Source organism: Hoplias malabaricus, chromosome 2 (assembly GCF_029633855.1).
Source record: "Hoplias malabaricus isolate fHopMal1 chromosome 2, fHopMal1.hap1, whole genome shotgun sequence".
Classification (NCBI taxonomy): Eukaryota; Metazoa; Chordata; class Actinopteri; order Characiformes; family Erythrinidae; genus Hoplias; species Hoplias malabaricus.
Window position 1 is genome coordinate 79261977 of NC_089801.1, and position 16899 is coordinate 79278875.

Sequence of the window (16899 nt, forward strand, 5' to 3'; positions counted from 1 at the left end):
GCGCTTCAAATCCGAATGCACTTTTAGGCACAACATTATTTTTTATTACAGAGAAATGAAATATTATATTGGACTAAAATTAACAAGTTATTATGATCATGTTTCATTTCAAATCACTTTAATGAGGCAAAACACACATCACCTATCTTATATATTTACATATATTTACGATTATTTATATGCATTTTAGCAAAATGATACAGTTGATAGCCAAGGGGTTCTTCTGTTTAATTTATAATTGGTACAGTACAATTTCACCTGTATCTCTACATCAGTCTCACCATTCAAAGCCAATTAAGTGTTAATAAAATAAATGATTAGGCGATTGCTCTAAGACTGCAAGGGAAGCTCAGCTTCCCCTAAAATGTCAAAAAATAAGTGATCAAATATATACTGTTGTGTGTACATGTCATTGAATAAATGTGCACTACAACGCGCTCAACTTTTGTTAATTATCAGCTTCTTATCACTGGTAAAGACGCGGCTTTCCTCTCAATCATTCCCTTCACGGTGCTTTAAACAGTGCGGACGCTGAGCGTCCACAGAGCTCAATAGCGAAGCAGCGAAGTGCAGCGAAACGAGACGAGTGATTGGATAAATGTTGGGTTTTGTCCCGCCCATCGGACACTCAGCGTCTCTGGGGGTCTATGGGGCAGTGGGCTGGCCTCGGCTGGCCCGGACGCTCAGCTTCTGCATGATGATTGGATGATCTGTCTGAGTCTGAATCTATTTTTGATTGACAGCGAAATGAGCGAATCAGCGATCCTTTGGTGTAAAGATCCGTGGGAGCATTACATTTTCATTCTGTTCTGAGTTTAACCGGAGATTTTCTAAGTCCTTTTAGAGGCATTTTCTTTGTTAAAAACGACTAGCGACAAATCGAGCTTTTATTTCTAGTGGTTTTTTTGTAGCTGCTTGTGTTTGGAGACTGACTTCTATCACTCTTTCGCTGAGCCACTCCACTGTCAAAAAGCACTCACAGGCGGACACACTTCACATGGGCCAAGGCCGTTTAAGCAGCCTAGCTCTGCAGGCCATTGAGAGGACAGTAGTCAAGTCCTTGGAAAAGACGCCTTGTTGGTACGACAGGGTCATAGATAATTTTCTTGAAAAGGAATGGAGGGTAGAATTTACATATAAATAAACCAACACATTTTATGATGTAGGCCGGAATTGAGCTTCCCCTCCTTGAAAGACCAGCAATATATATATACACACACACTAGTACCTTGATTTAGGAGTTTAATTCTTTCTTTGACTGAGCTCGAAATCTCAATTTGCTTGTAGATCAAATTAAAATTCCCCATTGAAATTATTTTAAATGTTATTAATCCGTTCCAGTCCCGCCCAAAACCACAGAACATTTTTGCGTGTTTTTTAAATAAGAAAATGTATTTTATAAATAAAAAAATATTAATACATAATAAAAGAGGATGTGAAGAAATAAACTGGTTCTATTAAGTGTGTTTACCATAAAGATCAGACGAAGACGCTGGGGGAGGTGGAGGAGATTAGGGGAGTTTTTCTTTTCGTGTTATATCTCTTAATTTGCTCGCTACACCGTTAATGCTACAATGCTATAAAAACAGTGATACGACTGAGATGTTTGCACGACAAGACAGGGTCGTCACTAGAGATGAATGATGAGGGGCTAAGTTTTAACCAGGGGGTCCGGGGTAAGTGCCTCATAGCAGAACATTTCTTTGACCATGTACAGATTTAGCAAAGCCACAAGGAGCTAAGATAACAATAGTGTACACATAGAGGTTCGATAAACGGTGGTTGGATTACTCTTCATTAAAAAAGAAACCAGATGGAGACGAATAATTTTCATGGCAGTGCTGTCTTTTATATTTCCACCATCAGAAGCCACACACTCACTCTCTACTCTACTCACTTCCCCCTTTTCCTTACATCACGTGACTTCTTCAACCAATCATTAATCAGGATGAATATTTGTGATAATAAGCAAAGAATAGTTATTCCCTTAAATATTTGGACGTAACTTCTGCCAGAATAAAACTTTAAAATATAAAACAATTTAAAACTATAACATTTATTCAGTCTATTGGCCCAATTTAACCCATACACTAGTTACTATGGAGTGAGATCACTGTCTTCTATGCGAGAGCGCAAAAACCACACTAAATCGAGCAAGTCAAACTCAACGAGTGCACAGAATCATGAAAACCGAGCAAAAACAGCGACAGCGATATAGCTCCGCGCTCTCGTTTCCCTGTTTTCAGTGCGCGCTCCCGTTTTTTCCTCGCTTCAAAAATTTGAGCTCGCACTCGCTTCTCGGTTTTAACAGGAAATACGTCACAGATTCAAAACCTGATAACCGATTCCTAGTGATGACACTCTTGAATCTGAAACTTGAAGCATGCACACAAAATTCTCTCATGTTAAATACCTTATAATGCAAACCCACATGAGCCTCCCCTATGGAAAAAACTGGTAATGGATTATGGAGAGAGATTAGTCTCAAAATACTTTACAAATGCGTAAATGTTAATCCACAAATTAAACACAAGTTACAGATATGTTTCAGTGTTCAAAAATGAATACATCACACTCTGTGTCTCACGGTCTGCAGTTTGTACAAATACAGTGTAGTGTCTTTACCTGTCTTAATTTCAGCTTAGACAAGAAGGCCATCTTCACATATTATACAGCAGAATTAGCTAGAAATAACTATTATTAATGAATTATGCTCATTGACCCGCCATGGGTTCTTGACTCCGAAATTGAATCTGAATGAGAAGATATAATTCCATACAGAAAAGGCAAACTTTCAGTACCAACCCATGAACCATGAGAGACATGAGACCATGTGATCTTACGTATTCGGAGATGGACAGGGAGCATGTCGCTGATGGTGCCTTCCGCCTTGGAGGTTGCAGCCGCGGGTGTTCCTTTTCTTCTGAGGCTTTCAGACACAGAGGTCAGAGGTCTAAGGTTTCCTTCATGCTCTGGGTGTGAAATTTCACTAGGGTTAAACTATAGCTTTTCTTAATCTGTAGTTTCTATCTGGACCATGCTTTAAAGGCCCAAGACTGTTTAAGAAAGCCATGAGTCATTTCAACATCTCAGGTCATTTTACTCTTTAGCCTTCAAAAACACCTAAAGAGATAACGCCCCAAGTATCTGGAGCCTTGAAGTGAAGAGTTGAACAGTGGAGAAAAAGGGGAAGAAGCCTAAAAGCCCGTGTCATTTGCCGCCACAGGTTTTTAACTAGGGTTTAGAAAACCCGCCCCGAATACCTGATTCGTCCTCAATGAGGGAGAATTGGAGCTTTTCTTGCTCCTGATTGGCTGTTTCCTGTATCTTGGGAGTGGCATCACATAGAATGTATGACACTTCACAAGACAAAGACTTGACCATCCCTGGTGAGTGAATATCCCAGGATTCTGAATCATACTTTGCAATATAAAAGATTATATGTTAACACAAAGTAATATCATTAAGAAAAAGACAAGCATGTTCTATATAATTATTAACCAACTAAACACATAGTATGTGGCTACTTTGGTTCTACATAAATTCATATAAAACAAAAATGACTTTAAACACATGTAAATTAGTTCCACCTATTTTGATTGTCAAAATGGGATTAATTTCAAACAGTTGTGCACATATGAGTGCGGCACGGTGGCGCAGCAGGTAGTGTTGCTGTCACACAGCTCCAGGAACCTGGAGGTTGTGGGTTCGATTCCCGCTCCGGGTGACTGTTTGTGAGGAGTTGGTGTGTTGTCCGCGTGGGTTTCCTCCGGGTTCTCCGGTTTCCTCCCACAGTCCAAAAACACGTTGGTAGGTGGATAGGCTACTCAAAAGTGTCCGTGAATGTGTGTGTGTGTCTGTGTTGCCCTGTGAAGGACTGGCGCCCCTCCAGGGTGTATTCCCGCCTTGCGCCCAATGATTCCAGGTAGGCTCTGGACCCACCGCAACCTTGAATTGGATAAGCGGTTACAGATAATGAATGAATGAATGTGCACATATGTAACTTCAAATTGTTTTAAACCAATGGGAATTAAGGTTTGTGATTGTTTTGTTTATCAATCTTTCAAAATGTGTGAGAGAACAGTTTTAATCAAGTTTGAGTCTGTGTGTCTGTTGCAGAGATTCTCCTCTTGACCCTGGGACCTTGGGTCGTAAACGTCCCTGAGTGAGGTTTTATGAGCCTGCTCTGGATGCTAATCTCAAATTCTGATCTTGCTTGGTGTGTCTCTGAAGTGAGCTAAAGTTTGGGTATATCAAATCACATCTTCAGAAAGTCACAATTTCTTATTAGAAATGAATACACATTCATCATATCCACTACATATCCCCCCTTTCAGATCATGCTTTCTTTCTAGAAGCATTGAGCTGATAATGCAGAGATGAATGTGAACAGCAAGGTCAGGAACCATTCATTCATACACTCAGAGTTGATACCTTTCTGGGAACATTTAATGTGGGAATAAACCTTTATTGGACTTTATCCAATATGCTGGTATGAGTGTTCCTCTTACTTTAAAAGTGTCTGTTAACTAGGAAGTATTGTTATCAAAGGAAATTTTCAAGGGTAGTTATTCATGCAAATATTTAAAGTCATATCTTTGCCTTAGTGATAATTACTGGATAAGCAGAGTGTTTCTCTATAGTTAAACTAACTACTAAGAACTCTGATTTAACATGACTAGTGGGCATAGGCCTGTTAGGCATTGAATGTGAGCGTTATCACCTTAGATTGCTGAAGAAACAAAGAAAAATAAGTTTTCCAGAGGAAATTTTTTTTTAAAACAGTACTGTGTGCTGACTGCGTCCCCCCCCCTTTTGAATCGTTTGTTGTGGCTTAATGAATTAGCTGTGCATAGCAATGGATGCCAATACACGAGTTAGAATGGAATACAATGCTTGAAGTAGAAATTAGGATTTTTATTTCTAGATTGATATACCACGGATTACTTTATCAGGCAGACAAGTAAGTACAAATGAAAGTTTGTTTGTTTGTTTGTTTTTTATATATTCGGTTGTGGAAGCTGACGATTAATACCATTAAAAGTATTCTGGGTGCCTGCTGATTTTTATGACTTAACAAGGGTGTTGTTGTTCCCTACAAGTCCCATGGTGATTTGGTGAGGCTCCATCTGGTTGTGAGGAACCCATTTGAAGTCAGCGCTTTGCTGATCTTTATTCACATTCCTGAACAGAGGATGAATGGTGGGGGAAAGATTTAGGACCCTGTGTGGGTCTGACTCATGTGGCAGGAGCTTATGACCTGTTTCTCACCTTTCATGAACTTTTGGGTCAGTTTAATTGAGTTGTACTTTTGAAACTTGTCCCCCCTTTTCAGCCTTTCACGGAACACATTTTGTTCATAACCATTTTTGCATTCCCTTTTTGCTCTTTTCCAGCCTTTGTTGGTTGGCTGCAAATGCAGCTCTGAGGAGTTTTGCAAACTGCCCTTATTCTGTTGTGTGTTGTATGTATTTTGCTGGACTATGTGATGTTTCACTTTAATCCATTTTTGTCCTGCACTTGGGAATTGAATGAAATCAAAATCACATGGTAGGTTTTTGTGGTTACCCTGGTTTGTCAGGTCTTTTAATTTATCTCTTTCTGGAGGCCATTTTGGATCCAAATGGGTGTTGGCAAAAGGGACTGTAATTGTGTGGACAGTCATTTGTTCATCATGAGCTGAGATTCTCTGGCTCATGGCACCTTTTGTCATTGTTGGAGTGTGAAAAGAGTTAGTAGTCTCTGTGGACCTGGTGTTTAGGTGACAGGACTGAGCTTCAAGGTGATGTGAGTGTGATATGGGCAGGGGTTTGTGAACCTGGTCCCAGATTTTCAAACACTTGAAGTCAATCAGTGGCTCAAGCCTGTTGAGCAGGTCCTTGCCAATAAGGAAGGGAATGTTTTCAATAAAGGACTGGCGTCCCCTCCAGGGTGTATTCCCGCCTTGCACCCAAAGATTCCAGGTAGGCTCTGGACCCCCCGCGACCCTAAATTGGATAAGCGGTTACAGATAATGGATGGATGGATGTTTTCAATAGGAGACACATATACAGGGTGAACCAGACTTATGGGTCCTATTGTTATGAGCACTCTTGCCACAGACTGTATTTTGATACCAGTGTATGAATAAGGCACAATTTGGAGGGAACAGTTTTGTAACTGTAATCTCCATGGGGCATGGTCTGCTGCAGCCCACACTTCATCAAAGAGTGTGGATGACATCAGTGTGATGTCTGATGTAGTGTCCAAGAGAGCTTCTTGTACAAGCTTCTTTTCTAGCACTGTGGTCAGGTTTAATCTACGAGCACCCCCCTTTTCTGTTAAATGGCCCAGGAACAGTGGTGCAGGTGGGTCACCTTGAACAACCGTGACATTAAGAGGAGTCTGATTTTCACCCCCCTTATTAAATTGGTCAGACGTGCATGTCTGAATTGCATGGGTCCTTGGGACATGCTCAGTTTCACCTGAGGTGTCTGAGAAGAGGTCAGCTGTCTGACGCTCCTCTTTACACAGGTGTGAAAAAACGTGTTCAGCGGTTACTGGAATTTCTGTGCTAATTCCAGATACTTCAGACTCATTCGCATCATCTGAGCCTTCACACTGGTGCCAGTTTTCATCCATGTTCTCCATGTGTGAGAGTTTTGGGGCCATCCATGGTCCAAAATATTTTCCTTGGGTGCTGGATTCTCATGCCTACTGGCTGGGAATTTATTCTGAGGGTGCCCTGACATTAACTGAATGTTGATTTAAAGTGTGCTGGTCTTTTAAAAAGCCTTTGAGTGCTAAGTCACGCAGCTGTTTGCTAGACAGGGTGCGTGGACATGCTGCAACCCCTAGATAATAACTAGTGTTGGGATGGAGATTTAGGACAAACTGTTTTGAAATCCAACTCTTCTTCCATTCCTGGTTCATTTCGGGGCCCGAAATAAGCTTGTCTAAGGCGGTGATAGTACTGATGGGGTGACTCCTGCCTTTGTTATTTAACTTGCAGTGCTGTCGTCAGTCCTGCCTGTGAGAGCTGATTGGAGAACTCCTTCTCCAAAGCGTCACAGAGCACATCATATTGTCTACTGACATAGTTAGGTTACCTTTCAATGAAACTGCTGACTTCCCTGCTGGATGTCATTCTGATCAGGTAGATTCTGTCAGGTAGAATCTTTGCAAAAAGAAATCTATGTCTTTTAGGTACGAATAGATTTTATTTGAGCCATCCGGCTTTGGCTCGAAGCTCGTTATGTGGTGCGCGATTCTGTCCAGGTCCCTGTAGGAGGGAGTCTGGTACTGTGCTGGGGGCACATAGCTAAACTGAGAGAACCTATGTTTAGCTGTGTTTGGGAGGACTCCGTTAGCCTCCAGTGGTGGAGCTGGTGTAGGGGCTGTTGGTGCTGGTAAAGGTGACTCAGAAATACCTTTGGACTTTGGAATCTGCAGCTCCCTATAAATGTGAGTGGTTCTCTGTTGGTTGCTAAATAGCTGTGAGTGTACCTTCTCTAGCTCTGCTTTAACAATGTTTAGCTTGCTTTCTGTCTGTGACTGCAGGTGCTGAGACAATTCGAGTTCATCTTTCACTGCAACAAGTTCTGCTGTTTTTGCATGCAGTGCCATTAAATGATCAGGCTCTTTACGAGCATTTCGGATGTTCTCCATTTCTGGGCTCATCATTTGTGTTTTCACTGCTTCTAATTCTTTGTCCTGGACAGTGTGTTTAAGTTTTTCTATTGCTAGTGTAGCCATTTGGCTGGCTACTTTTATTAAGGCCTCACCTTTAGGTTTCTTCATTAAATGGAGGGCCATTAATTGTGACATCAGATTTGCCATGTGAGAGGGCTCAGCGCTATGGATCATGGCTGTATATTCTGACACTGTGGCTCCTGTTGAGCTTGATAATTACAAATACACCTCAGTCAGGGGTCTTACCACTGATGCTTGGTGACTGGGTTGTGTGTCAGATTTAATATTAACTAATGTTTAATTATTGCAGTTTTATTTTATTTCACCTCAACCGATATAGATTTTATAATCAGTAATTTGTTACTTTCACTTATGGAAGAATGAGTAAAGGATAAAAGCAGTACAACAAATATAACTTACAATTTACATGCAAATTTAGTATATTATATGAAAGACAACTGCTTTTAATTAACTTGCACTTACACACGCCATACACGAATGCACCCGAGAAACTTTAAATGCAGTAACGCAAGTCGTGCGAAAGGGGGCACTATAAATTGACTTCAGTTGCAATAGCACAAGTCAGCCACAGGGCTCCTGGTGTTTCCAGGGCTGGGTCAGTGGCGACAACTTATTTACTTAACATCTCCCCCTGGGGTAGGTTCACTGGTTAAGTGTAATCTAAACCATTCCAGTTCGGACACTGAAGGGAAAACACACCATTGCCAGTCTTAAAACAAAACAGGGACCTTTGTTTGGGCCACTTTAGAGCGAGTTCACTATTCACGTTGTTTTACAAATTCAAGGGTCGAGATTCTGCGTGCAATTATGAGCGCGGAATCTGCGGTCTCACTACTTATGGGTTGAATCAATGCTTCTCACAAACAATTCCCGCATTTATGAATGTATTTTAACAAGCCGTATATCAGAGGTACAAAATTTGCCGGAATTCGCAGGCTTTTGGGCGATTCAGAAGGTACACATACACATAGATTCGCGCGTAGTGATCAATTTAACATCTCACAGGTGTGTCATATGCTTTTCATGCAGGCGATTACAGTGACGCAGCACAGCTGATAAACCCACAGTATTACTTCACAATTAGGCACACGGCAGCAGCCTAATAGTTTCACGAATGAAAAGCGTGTTCACACTAATCATTAAATCAAAACAACAGTGAAATGACAATCATCGCTCACATTCAAGGCTTAATTTAGGAACAGGTCCTAGTTATGAATTAGAGGTGGAAGGACCCAATTGTGAGGCCCATATCTTAAACAGGCCGCTCTTATCGCTGAAGCACAAGACTGCGCTTAAATTATTGGTGTGTGATATTTTTCTTGTACAGGAATCATAACTTCTGATCACAACTATTAATTAGAGGCCCCACGTTGGGTGCCAAAATTAAATATATATATATGTAGTGGAAATAGTATGCACATTTTGCGGTTGCATAAGCACTACATAGCAGAGTTAATTATAATTAATTATTATTATTTTAATAAATAATTATTTATTTCATTTTGCTAAGCTCCATGTTTGGGAGCCATTAACTAATATGTAGTGTCTTTACCTGTCATAATTTCAGCTTAGACAAGAAGGCCATCTTCACATATTATACAGCAGAATTAGCTAGAAATAACTATTATTAATGAATTATGCTCATTGACCCGCCATGGGTTCTTGACTCTGAAATTGAATCTGAACTAGAAGTTATAATTCCATACAAGAAAGGTGCACACACAAACATATAACCAAGGATTGGTTTTATCACACAACTGGTTTATAAATTGTAATATCAAATAATGAATATTGATTAGACATTCATATAATGAAATGGATTATAGCGATATATGAGGGAACAGGGAGATGAATATATGAAGGTAATTCTCTATGATAATTATTACCCTAAGTTCTAAGAAAGGCTATTGCTTATCCTAGCAAACTTTCAGTACCAACCTATGAGCCATGAGAGACATGAGACCATGTGACCTTACGTATCCAGAGATGGACAGGGAGCATGTTGCTGATGGTGCCTTCTGGCATGACTTCCTGGAGAATTGTAGACACGGGCCTTGTAGGTTGCAGCCGTGTTCCTTTTCTCCCGAGGCTTTCAGACGCAGCCGTCAGAGCTGGTGGCGTTCTGAAGGTCTCTGTGGGGATTCTTCGTCGTCGTTGATCTGCCAACTTGTGAGAGAGAGAGAGACACGTCCCTGCAGGTCTCTCCTGGGGCCTCATCTCAGAAGGTCATTCTGAGGGGGCTTGCGGCCGTCCTCTTTGTGGCGTTGTCGTCCTTTTGAGGGTCAGAGGTCTAAGGTTTCCTTCACGCTCTGGGTGTGGCGTTGAAATTTCGCTAGGGTTAAACTATAGCTTTTCTTAATCTGTAGTTTCTATGTGGACCACGCTTTAAAGGCCCAAGACTGTTTAAAAAAGCCATGAGTGACGCCAGCAGAGTCATTTCAAAAACTCAGGTCATTTTACTCTTTAGCCTTGAAAAAGTCTAAAAGAGATAACCCCCCAAGTATCTGGAGCCTTGAAGTGAAGAGTCAGAACAGTGGAGAAAAAGGGGAAGAAGCCTAAAAGCCCGTGTCATTTGGTGCCACAGGTTTTTAACCAGAGTTTAGAAAACCCGCCCCGAATACCTGATTCGTCCTCAATGAGGGAGAATTGGAGCTTTTCTTGCTCCTGATTGGCTGTTTCCTGTACCTTGGGAGTGGCATCACATAGAATGTATGACACTTCACAAGACAAAGACTTGACCATCCCTGGTGAGTGAATATCCCAGGATTCTGAATCATACTTTGCAATATAAAAGATTATATGTTAACACAAAGTAATATCATTAAGAAAAAGACAAGCATGTTCTATATAATTATTAACCAACTAAACACATAGAATGTGGCTACCTTGGTTCTACATAAATTCATATAAAACAAAAATGACTTTAAACACATGTAAATTAGTTCCACCTATTTTGATTGTCAAAATGGGATTAATTTCAAACAGTTGTGCACATATGTGACTTCAAATTGTTTTAAGCCAATGGGAATTAAGGTTTGTGATTGTTTTAACAATCTTTCAAAATGTGTAAGAGAACAGTTTTAATCAAGTTTGAGACTGTGTGTCTCTCTGCATTTTGCAGAGATTCTCCTCTTGACCCTGGGACCTTGGGTCGTAAACGTCCTGGAGTGAGGTTTTATGAGCCTGCTCTGGATGCTAATCTTAAATTCCGATCTTGCTTGGTGTGTCTCTGAAGTGAGCTAAAGTTTGAGTATATCAAATCACATCTTCAGAAAGTCACAATTTCTTATTAGAAATTAATACACATTCATCATATCCACTACAACAGTTACATTCATAAACACGTGTGTTTGGTTTTCATAGATATACCATTCTTTTAAACAAAAATAAATACATTTGTTTAAATTGACATTGTATATATTACTAAACTCGAAGTCTTAAATTTCAAATTTATTTGTAAATTGTTGAATGTGCGTTTGTGGATCGAGTCACTAATGACTTTTCCGTGATGTGCATTTGTTCATTTCCTCTCGCGGGTTTTTGGATTTTGAGGCTGTTTGGATTCTGTTGTTTCCCCAAGTGTTTCAGGACTGACCTGTTGCTCTCAGTCCTTCAGTAAAACAACCCCCTGTAGGCGGGACTATGACTCCATTGGCTGCATAGTAAATGATAGACAGATAACTCTGGCTGCTGATTGGCTAAATAAAAGTTATAACCAATGAGAAGCGCATATTCTGTTTAGGAGCCGTGGGGTACCCACCCTGCAGCTGAGGGAGAGCATCTGTTTGAAATAAATCACCCGTTTTAACAGTCCAATCGTAAAAGTAGGAAACACATCGCGTCCCGTATCATTCCAATACGCAACACAGCTTTTAGTGTCCAAATGCAGAATGATTTTAAAGTACAAACCGGATTCCAAAAAAGTTGGGACACTAAACAAATTGTGAATAAAAACAGAATGCAATGATGTGGAGGTGCCAACATCTAATATTTTATTCTGAATAGAACACAAATCACAGATCAAAAGTTTAAATTGAGAGAATGTATCATTTTAAGGGAAAAATACGTTGTTTCTAAATTTCATGGCATCAACAAATCCCAAAAAAGTTGAGACAAGGCCATTTTTTACCACTGTGTGGCATCCCCCGTACTTCTTACAACACTCAACAGACGTCTTGGAACAGAGGAGACCAGTTTCTCAAGTTTAGAAATAGGAATGCTCTCCCATTCATGTCTAATACAGGCCTCTAACTGTTCAATCATGTTAGGCCTTCTTTGTCGCACCTTCCTCTTTATGATGCGCCAAATGTTCTCTATAGGTGAAAGATCTGGACTGCAGGCTGACCATTTCCGTACCCGGATCCTTCTCCTACGTAGCCATGATGTTGTGATTGCTGCAGAATGTGGTCTGGCATTATCTTGTTGAAAAATGCAGAGTTTTCCCTGAAAGAGATGACGTCTAGATGGGAGCATATGTTGTTCTAGAACCTGAACATTGATCTCTGCATTAATGGTGCCTTTCCAGACATGCAAGCTGCCCATGACACAAGCACTCATGCAACCCCATACCATCAGTGATGCAGGCTTCTGAACGGAGCGTTGATAACAACTTGGGTTATCCTTGTCCTCTCTGGTCAGAATCAGAATCTTGGAAAGTTACTGTTGTTTCCAAAAAGCAAATGTTTACAGATTTGTTTCGTTTCTTCTGAATGTTGTAATGTTAATTTGTAGTAAAATAAATATTTTTAATAAATAAAAGCGTTTAAGATCGTTAATATGTATTAAATATCAGGGCTGGGCGATATATCGATATATTAAAATATAACAGAGATATGGAGTGAGGATATATCACTTATATAGATATTTTGTTTTTAAAAGTCTAAATATTGTACAGGGCCATACTGTGCTCTGCTCACAGCCCTGCTCCCACCCGGGTTTGTTCTCTCTCTCTCTTTCTCTCTCTCTCTCTCTCTCTCTCTCTCTCTCTCTCACACACACACACACACACACACACATAATGGAGCAGAGTAACACAGGGCATGAAAAAGAAGAACAGTGGTTCAGTTATATGTAAATGGTTCGGATTTACCGGTCAGATGAGGAGCAGAAACGGCTATCTGCAGGGAATGCCGAAAGGAGGTAGTATCAAAATGTGGGAGTACTCCCAGCATATTTTACCACTTACAACAGCAGCACAAACTTCTGTATGAAGCTGTTAATCTCAGAGGTGCTGCTGCCACTGTTCTGAATTATTCACGTACCAGTACAGTCCCCTAAACCAGTTCAGACAGCACTGCAAGCTTCATTAGCTAACGCTGTGGCTTACGAAAAGAAAAGTACGAAGTGGCGTGGTGTTACTTAAAGCGGTAGTTTACTACAGAGCAAAAGGGTCTGCTCCCCGTCTCAACAGTAGAGAAAAAGGGCTCCAAAAGACTGATTAAAACTCCTGACTCACGATAACAATTGTCCAATTGCAGTTGCACGAGAAGCGCTGCCTTTCAATGTACAATTATGGGGAAGAGTTAATGAAAACCTTTGTCTTAAACACACAGACATTTGATTTTCATTTGAATATTGAGAGACGAGGTGGAGCTAACACACAAAACTGAATGTTCTGTTTATGAAATGTTCATAAAACATTTTTTCACATTATTTTTCACAACATATATCGCATATCACTATTCAACTAAAATATATTGAGATATGATTTTCTGTCCATTTTGCCCAGCCCTACTGATGACTGAAAGATGGATTTATTTTTATTTCATTCAGTCTGTTTACATGATTTGTTATTTACACAAAGTACTAGACGTACAGGAGCACACACAGGAGGAAGCACTTTGGTGAAGTCTGCTTCACAGGAAACTCACTTTTAAAGAACAAATGAACTTTCTGCTATTGTTGCTCTGTATGTTTTCTGTTTACAGTTTAACTGCACAGCTATGAGTCTTTTGTTACGCAGGAAAATAACAGTATTTTATTTAAGGAGCATTATTATTTAATATGTGCCAATAGTTTATTTTCGAGCAATGTTTATAATTAATTTATTAGCAGCTCTATTAAATATATATATATATATATATATATATTATTGAATATAATTCAGATTAATATAACATTTGTTTAAGTATTTTCAGTGTTTTATTCATATCACCAAGAATATTGTTATTGCCAAAATTAGGGCCATATCCCCCACTCATTGTCAGGGACTCACGGGGCGGACTGACTGAGGCGGACACACTCGCTAAAACACAGTACTTTTAATAAAGGAATTTAACAAAACAAAGAGACTTTAACAGAACAAAAACAAACAGGGAGCCAAGCAGGCTAAACTAAACAGGGGGAGCTAAACAGGGCAAACGGGACTGACAGACTAAAGAGTTAACGGAATAACGACAGAGGAAAAGAAACTACGACATGAAACAACGACTAGGAAAACAATCACGGAGAAACTGTGGAGACAGACAGACAGACTAGATAACACGACTGACTAGACATAGGACAAAGGGGAAATGTTCGACAAACAGGAGAGACACAAGGGAACTTAAATACAAGACACAGACAAGATACACCTGAACAGATAACGAGGAGGACGGACAAGGAGGCGGGACTAGGGAAACAACAAAGAGCCATGTGCTGAGAACGAGCACATGATCGGTGAAAACAGACATGACAGGACGAGGGTGTGACACCCCTAGTTGTGTTAATAATCCCAGTGGGGTATTTATTATAATCTAATAACAGTCTTTTCCTTTATATTATATAACTAGAGCTTAGAAAAAAATTGTTTTTTTTTATGTTTAAAGTCATGTTTGTGAAGTATAGAAAATGAATAAAATCCCAGAACTCTGACCTGAGTGTCTCCAGTTTACAGAGTGAACTCTTCAGTGCAGTAGAGAGCTTCTCCACTCCTGATTCCTGCAGGTCATTGTTACTGAGGTCCAGTTCTTTCAGGGAGGAGTTCACCAGTAAAACCGAGCCCAGATCTTCACAAGACTTTTCCCCAAGTTTACACACAGTTAGTCTGTAAAGAGAGAGGACTTTACTCACTGAATAGTTACAGGAACATTTCTGAAAGGATTAAGAAGAGCATGTTGATTTCATTTAGAGGAGGAAAAAACAACAACAAAAACAAACAAACAAAAAATCCCACTATGACTCATCTTTCCTCCATTGGGGGGAGAAAATGCTTCATTTAAACATTAAAACACACCATTAAACAGAACAGAACTGAAGCTTCATAGAAACCTCTTAGAGCAGCTAAAGAGAAATGCCTCAAAGAACAAGATAACTTTAGGAAAAACAGAGTTCAGTCTGATCTTTTACATTTCATGTAGAACACATTAAAAGATAAAAACCAAAGAGTCAGTGTCTGTATATCACTATAATAGCAAACCTCTGCTCTGGTTCATAGCCTGTATGACTGATAATATCACCATGGAGAGAGGCTGTTGTTCTGTGTAAAACTAGAGTAAATCTTACTGTTTCTACAAACCTTTTCAGTTCAGTAACACACAGAAACCTCACCTGATTATCTCCAGTGTACAGTGTGAGCTCTTTAGTGCCTCAGAGATCAACTTCACTCCTGAATCCTGCAGGGCATTGTGACTGAGGTCCAGCTCTTTCAGGGGTGAGTTTGGTGATTTCAGAACAGAGCAGAGACTTTCATATGAATTCAGGGTGAATTTACAGTCTGTGAGTCTGCAAGGTAACGTAAATACAGGAGAAAGTGAAGTTAAAATAGAGAATGTGAAATTCAGACTCATGTGAATCAGGAATTATGAGGTTTTCATACATCAGTATTTCTCCAATATTAATTATTCAGGGGTGTGTACATTATGAGCTCAATCTGAACATTTGTTCTGAAGGGTATTCTGAATATTTTAGTGCTATTTACATTCTATTTCCAAATGGAATTTCACTCCAAACTAAACTTTGTGAGGGTAACTACAGCCAACTGGAGCAGGAGAACACACACATTATCCACATGGACATTCAACTCACAATCACACAGCTCTCACCTGAGAGTCTCCAGTGAACTCTTTAGTGCCTCAGAGATCAGCTTCACTCCTGAATCCTGCAGGTCAGTGTGACTGAGGTCCAGCTCTTTCAGGGGTGAGTTTGGTGATTTCAGAACAGAGCAGAGACTTTCATAGGAATTCATGGACTGATTAAAGTGAGACAATCTGTAAGGAGAAGTAAACACAGTGTAGAGTTAAAACAGAGAATGTGAAACTCACTCTCACAGGAATGAAGAATTATGACGTGTGGAAAACACTACTGTTATAAACTTGGGGTCTGTGTGTTATAAACAATATTAAGAGACACAAACAATGAGCTCAATCTGAACATTCATTCATTTTCTGTAAGTGCTTCGTCCTGTTCAGGGTCACGTGGGTCTGAATCCTCCCCAGAATCACTGGCTCCAAGAACAACACTCCCTGGACAGAGCCCCAGTGCATCACAGGTCTTCACTCACTCACCCATTTGACATTTATGAGGTATTTTATGATTTAGGATTCACACTGACATTTATGGTCACACTTAAAGAAATACTATGTAAGAATGGGCTTCTTTGTCTCCTGAGCTCCCCCTACCTGTTGCTGAGTGTAATTCATGTTTATAGTACTGTAATCAAAAGAAGTTTTTATACACACCTCTCTCTCTCTCTCTCTCTCTCTCTCTCATGTCTGTATGAGGAAAACCGAGCTAGATTCTACCTGTAGTGAACTAAACACTCGTGAGCCGTAAAGCGTTACTCAGCTTTCACCAGAGTTCTCCACCCCTTGATTCTGAAGTTGCATAGCCAGGTTTTAGGGGACCAGCCCGGCACAGCAGTGAGAGAGGCACTATTCCCCCTCTTACATGTCGGAGGAGCATCACAAACATTTTGAAACTGTAATTTTAAGGTAGAGGCACGGTGGTGCAGCGTGTGGTGCAGGATGTGTTCTCCCTGTGTCTGCGTGGGTTTCCTCTGGGTGACTGTCTGTGAGGAGTGTGGTGTGTTCTCCCTGTGTCTGCGTGGGTTTCCTCTGGGTGACTGTCTGTGAGGAGTGTGGTGTGTTCTCCCTGTGTCTGCGTGGGTTTCCTCCGGGTGACTGTCTGTGAGGAGTTGTTGTGTTCTCCCTGTGTCTGTGTGGGTTTCCTCCAGGTGCTCCAGTTTCCTCCCACAGTCCAAAAACACACATTGCTAGGTGGATTGGCGAC

At 40.4% G+C, this 16899-nt stretch overlaps 1 protein-coding gene across 1 annotated transcript in view; it reads right to left on the reverse strand.

Moving 5' to 3' along the window:
* Positions 1–16899, reverse strand: part of LOC136678262 (NACHT, LRR and PYD domains-containing protein 12-like) — a 57795-nt gene that overhangs the window by 19278 nt on the left and 21618 nt on the right. Inside the window, exon 7 of the mRNA XM_066656250.1 lies at positions 15220–15393. Coding sequence (XP_066512347.1) covers positions 15220–15393 — 174 coding nt within the window. The remainder of the gene's footprint in view (positions 1–15219; positions 15394–16899) is intronic.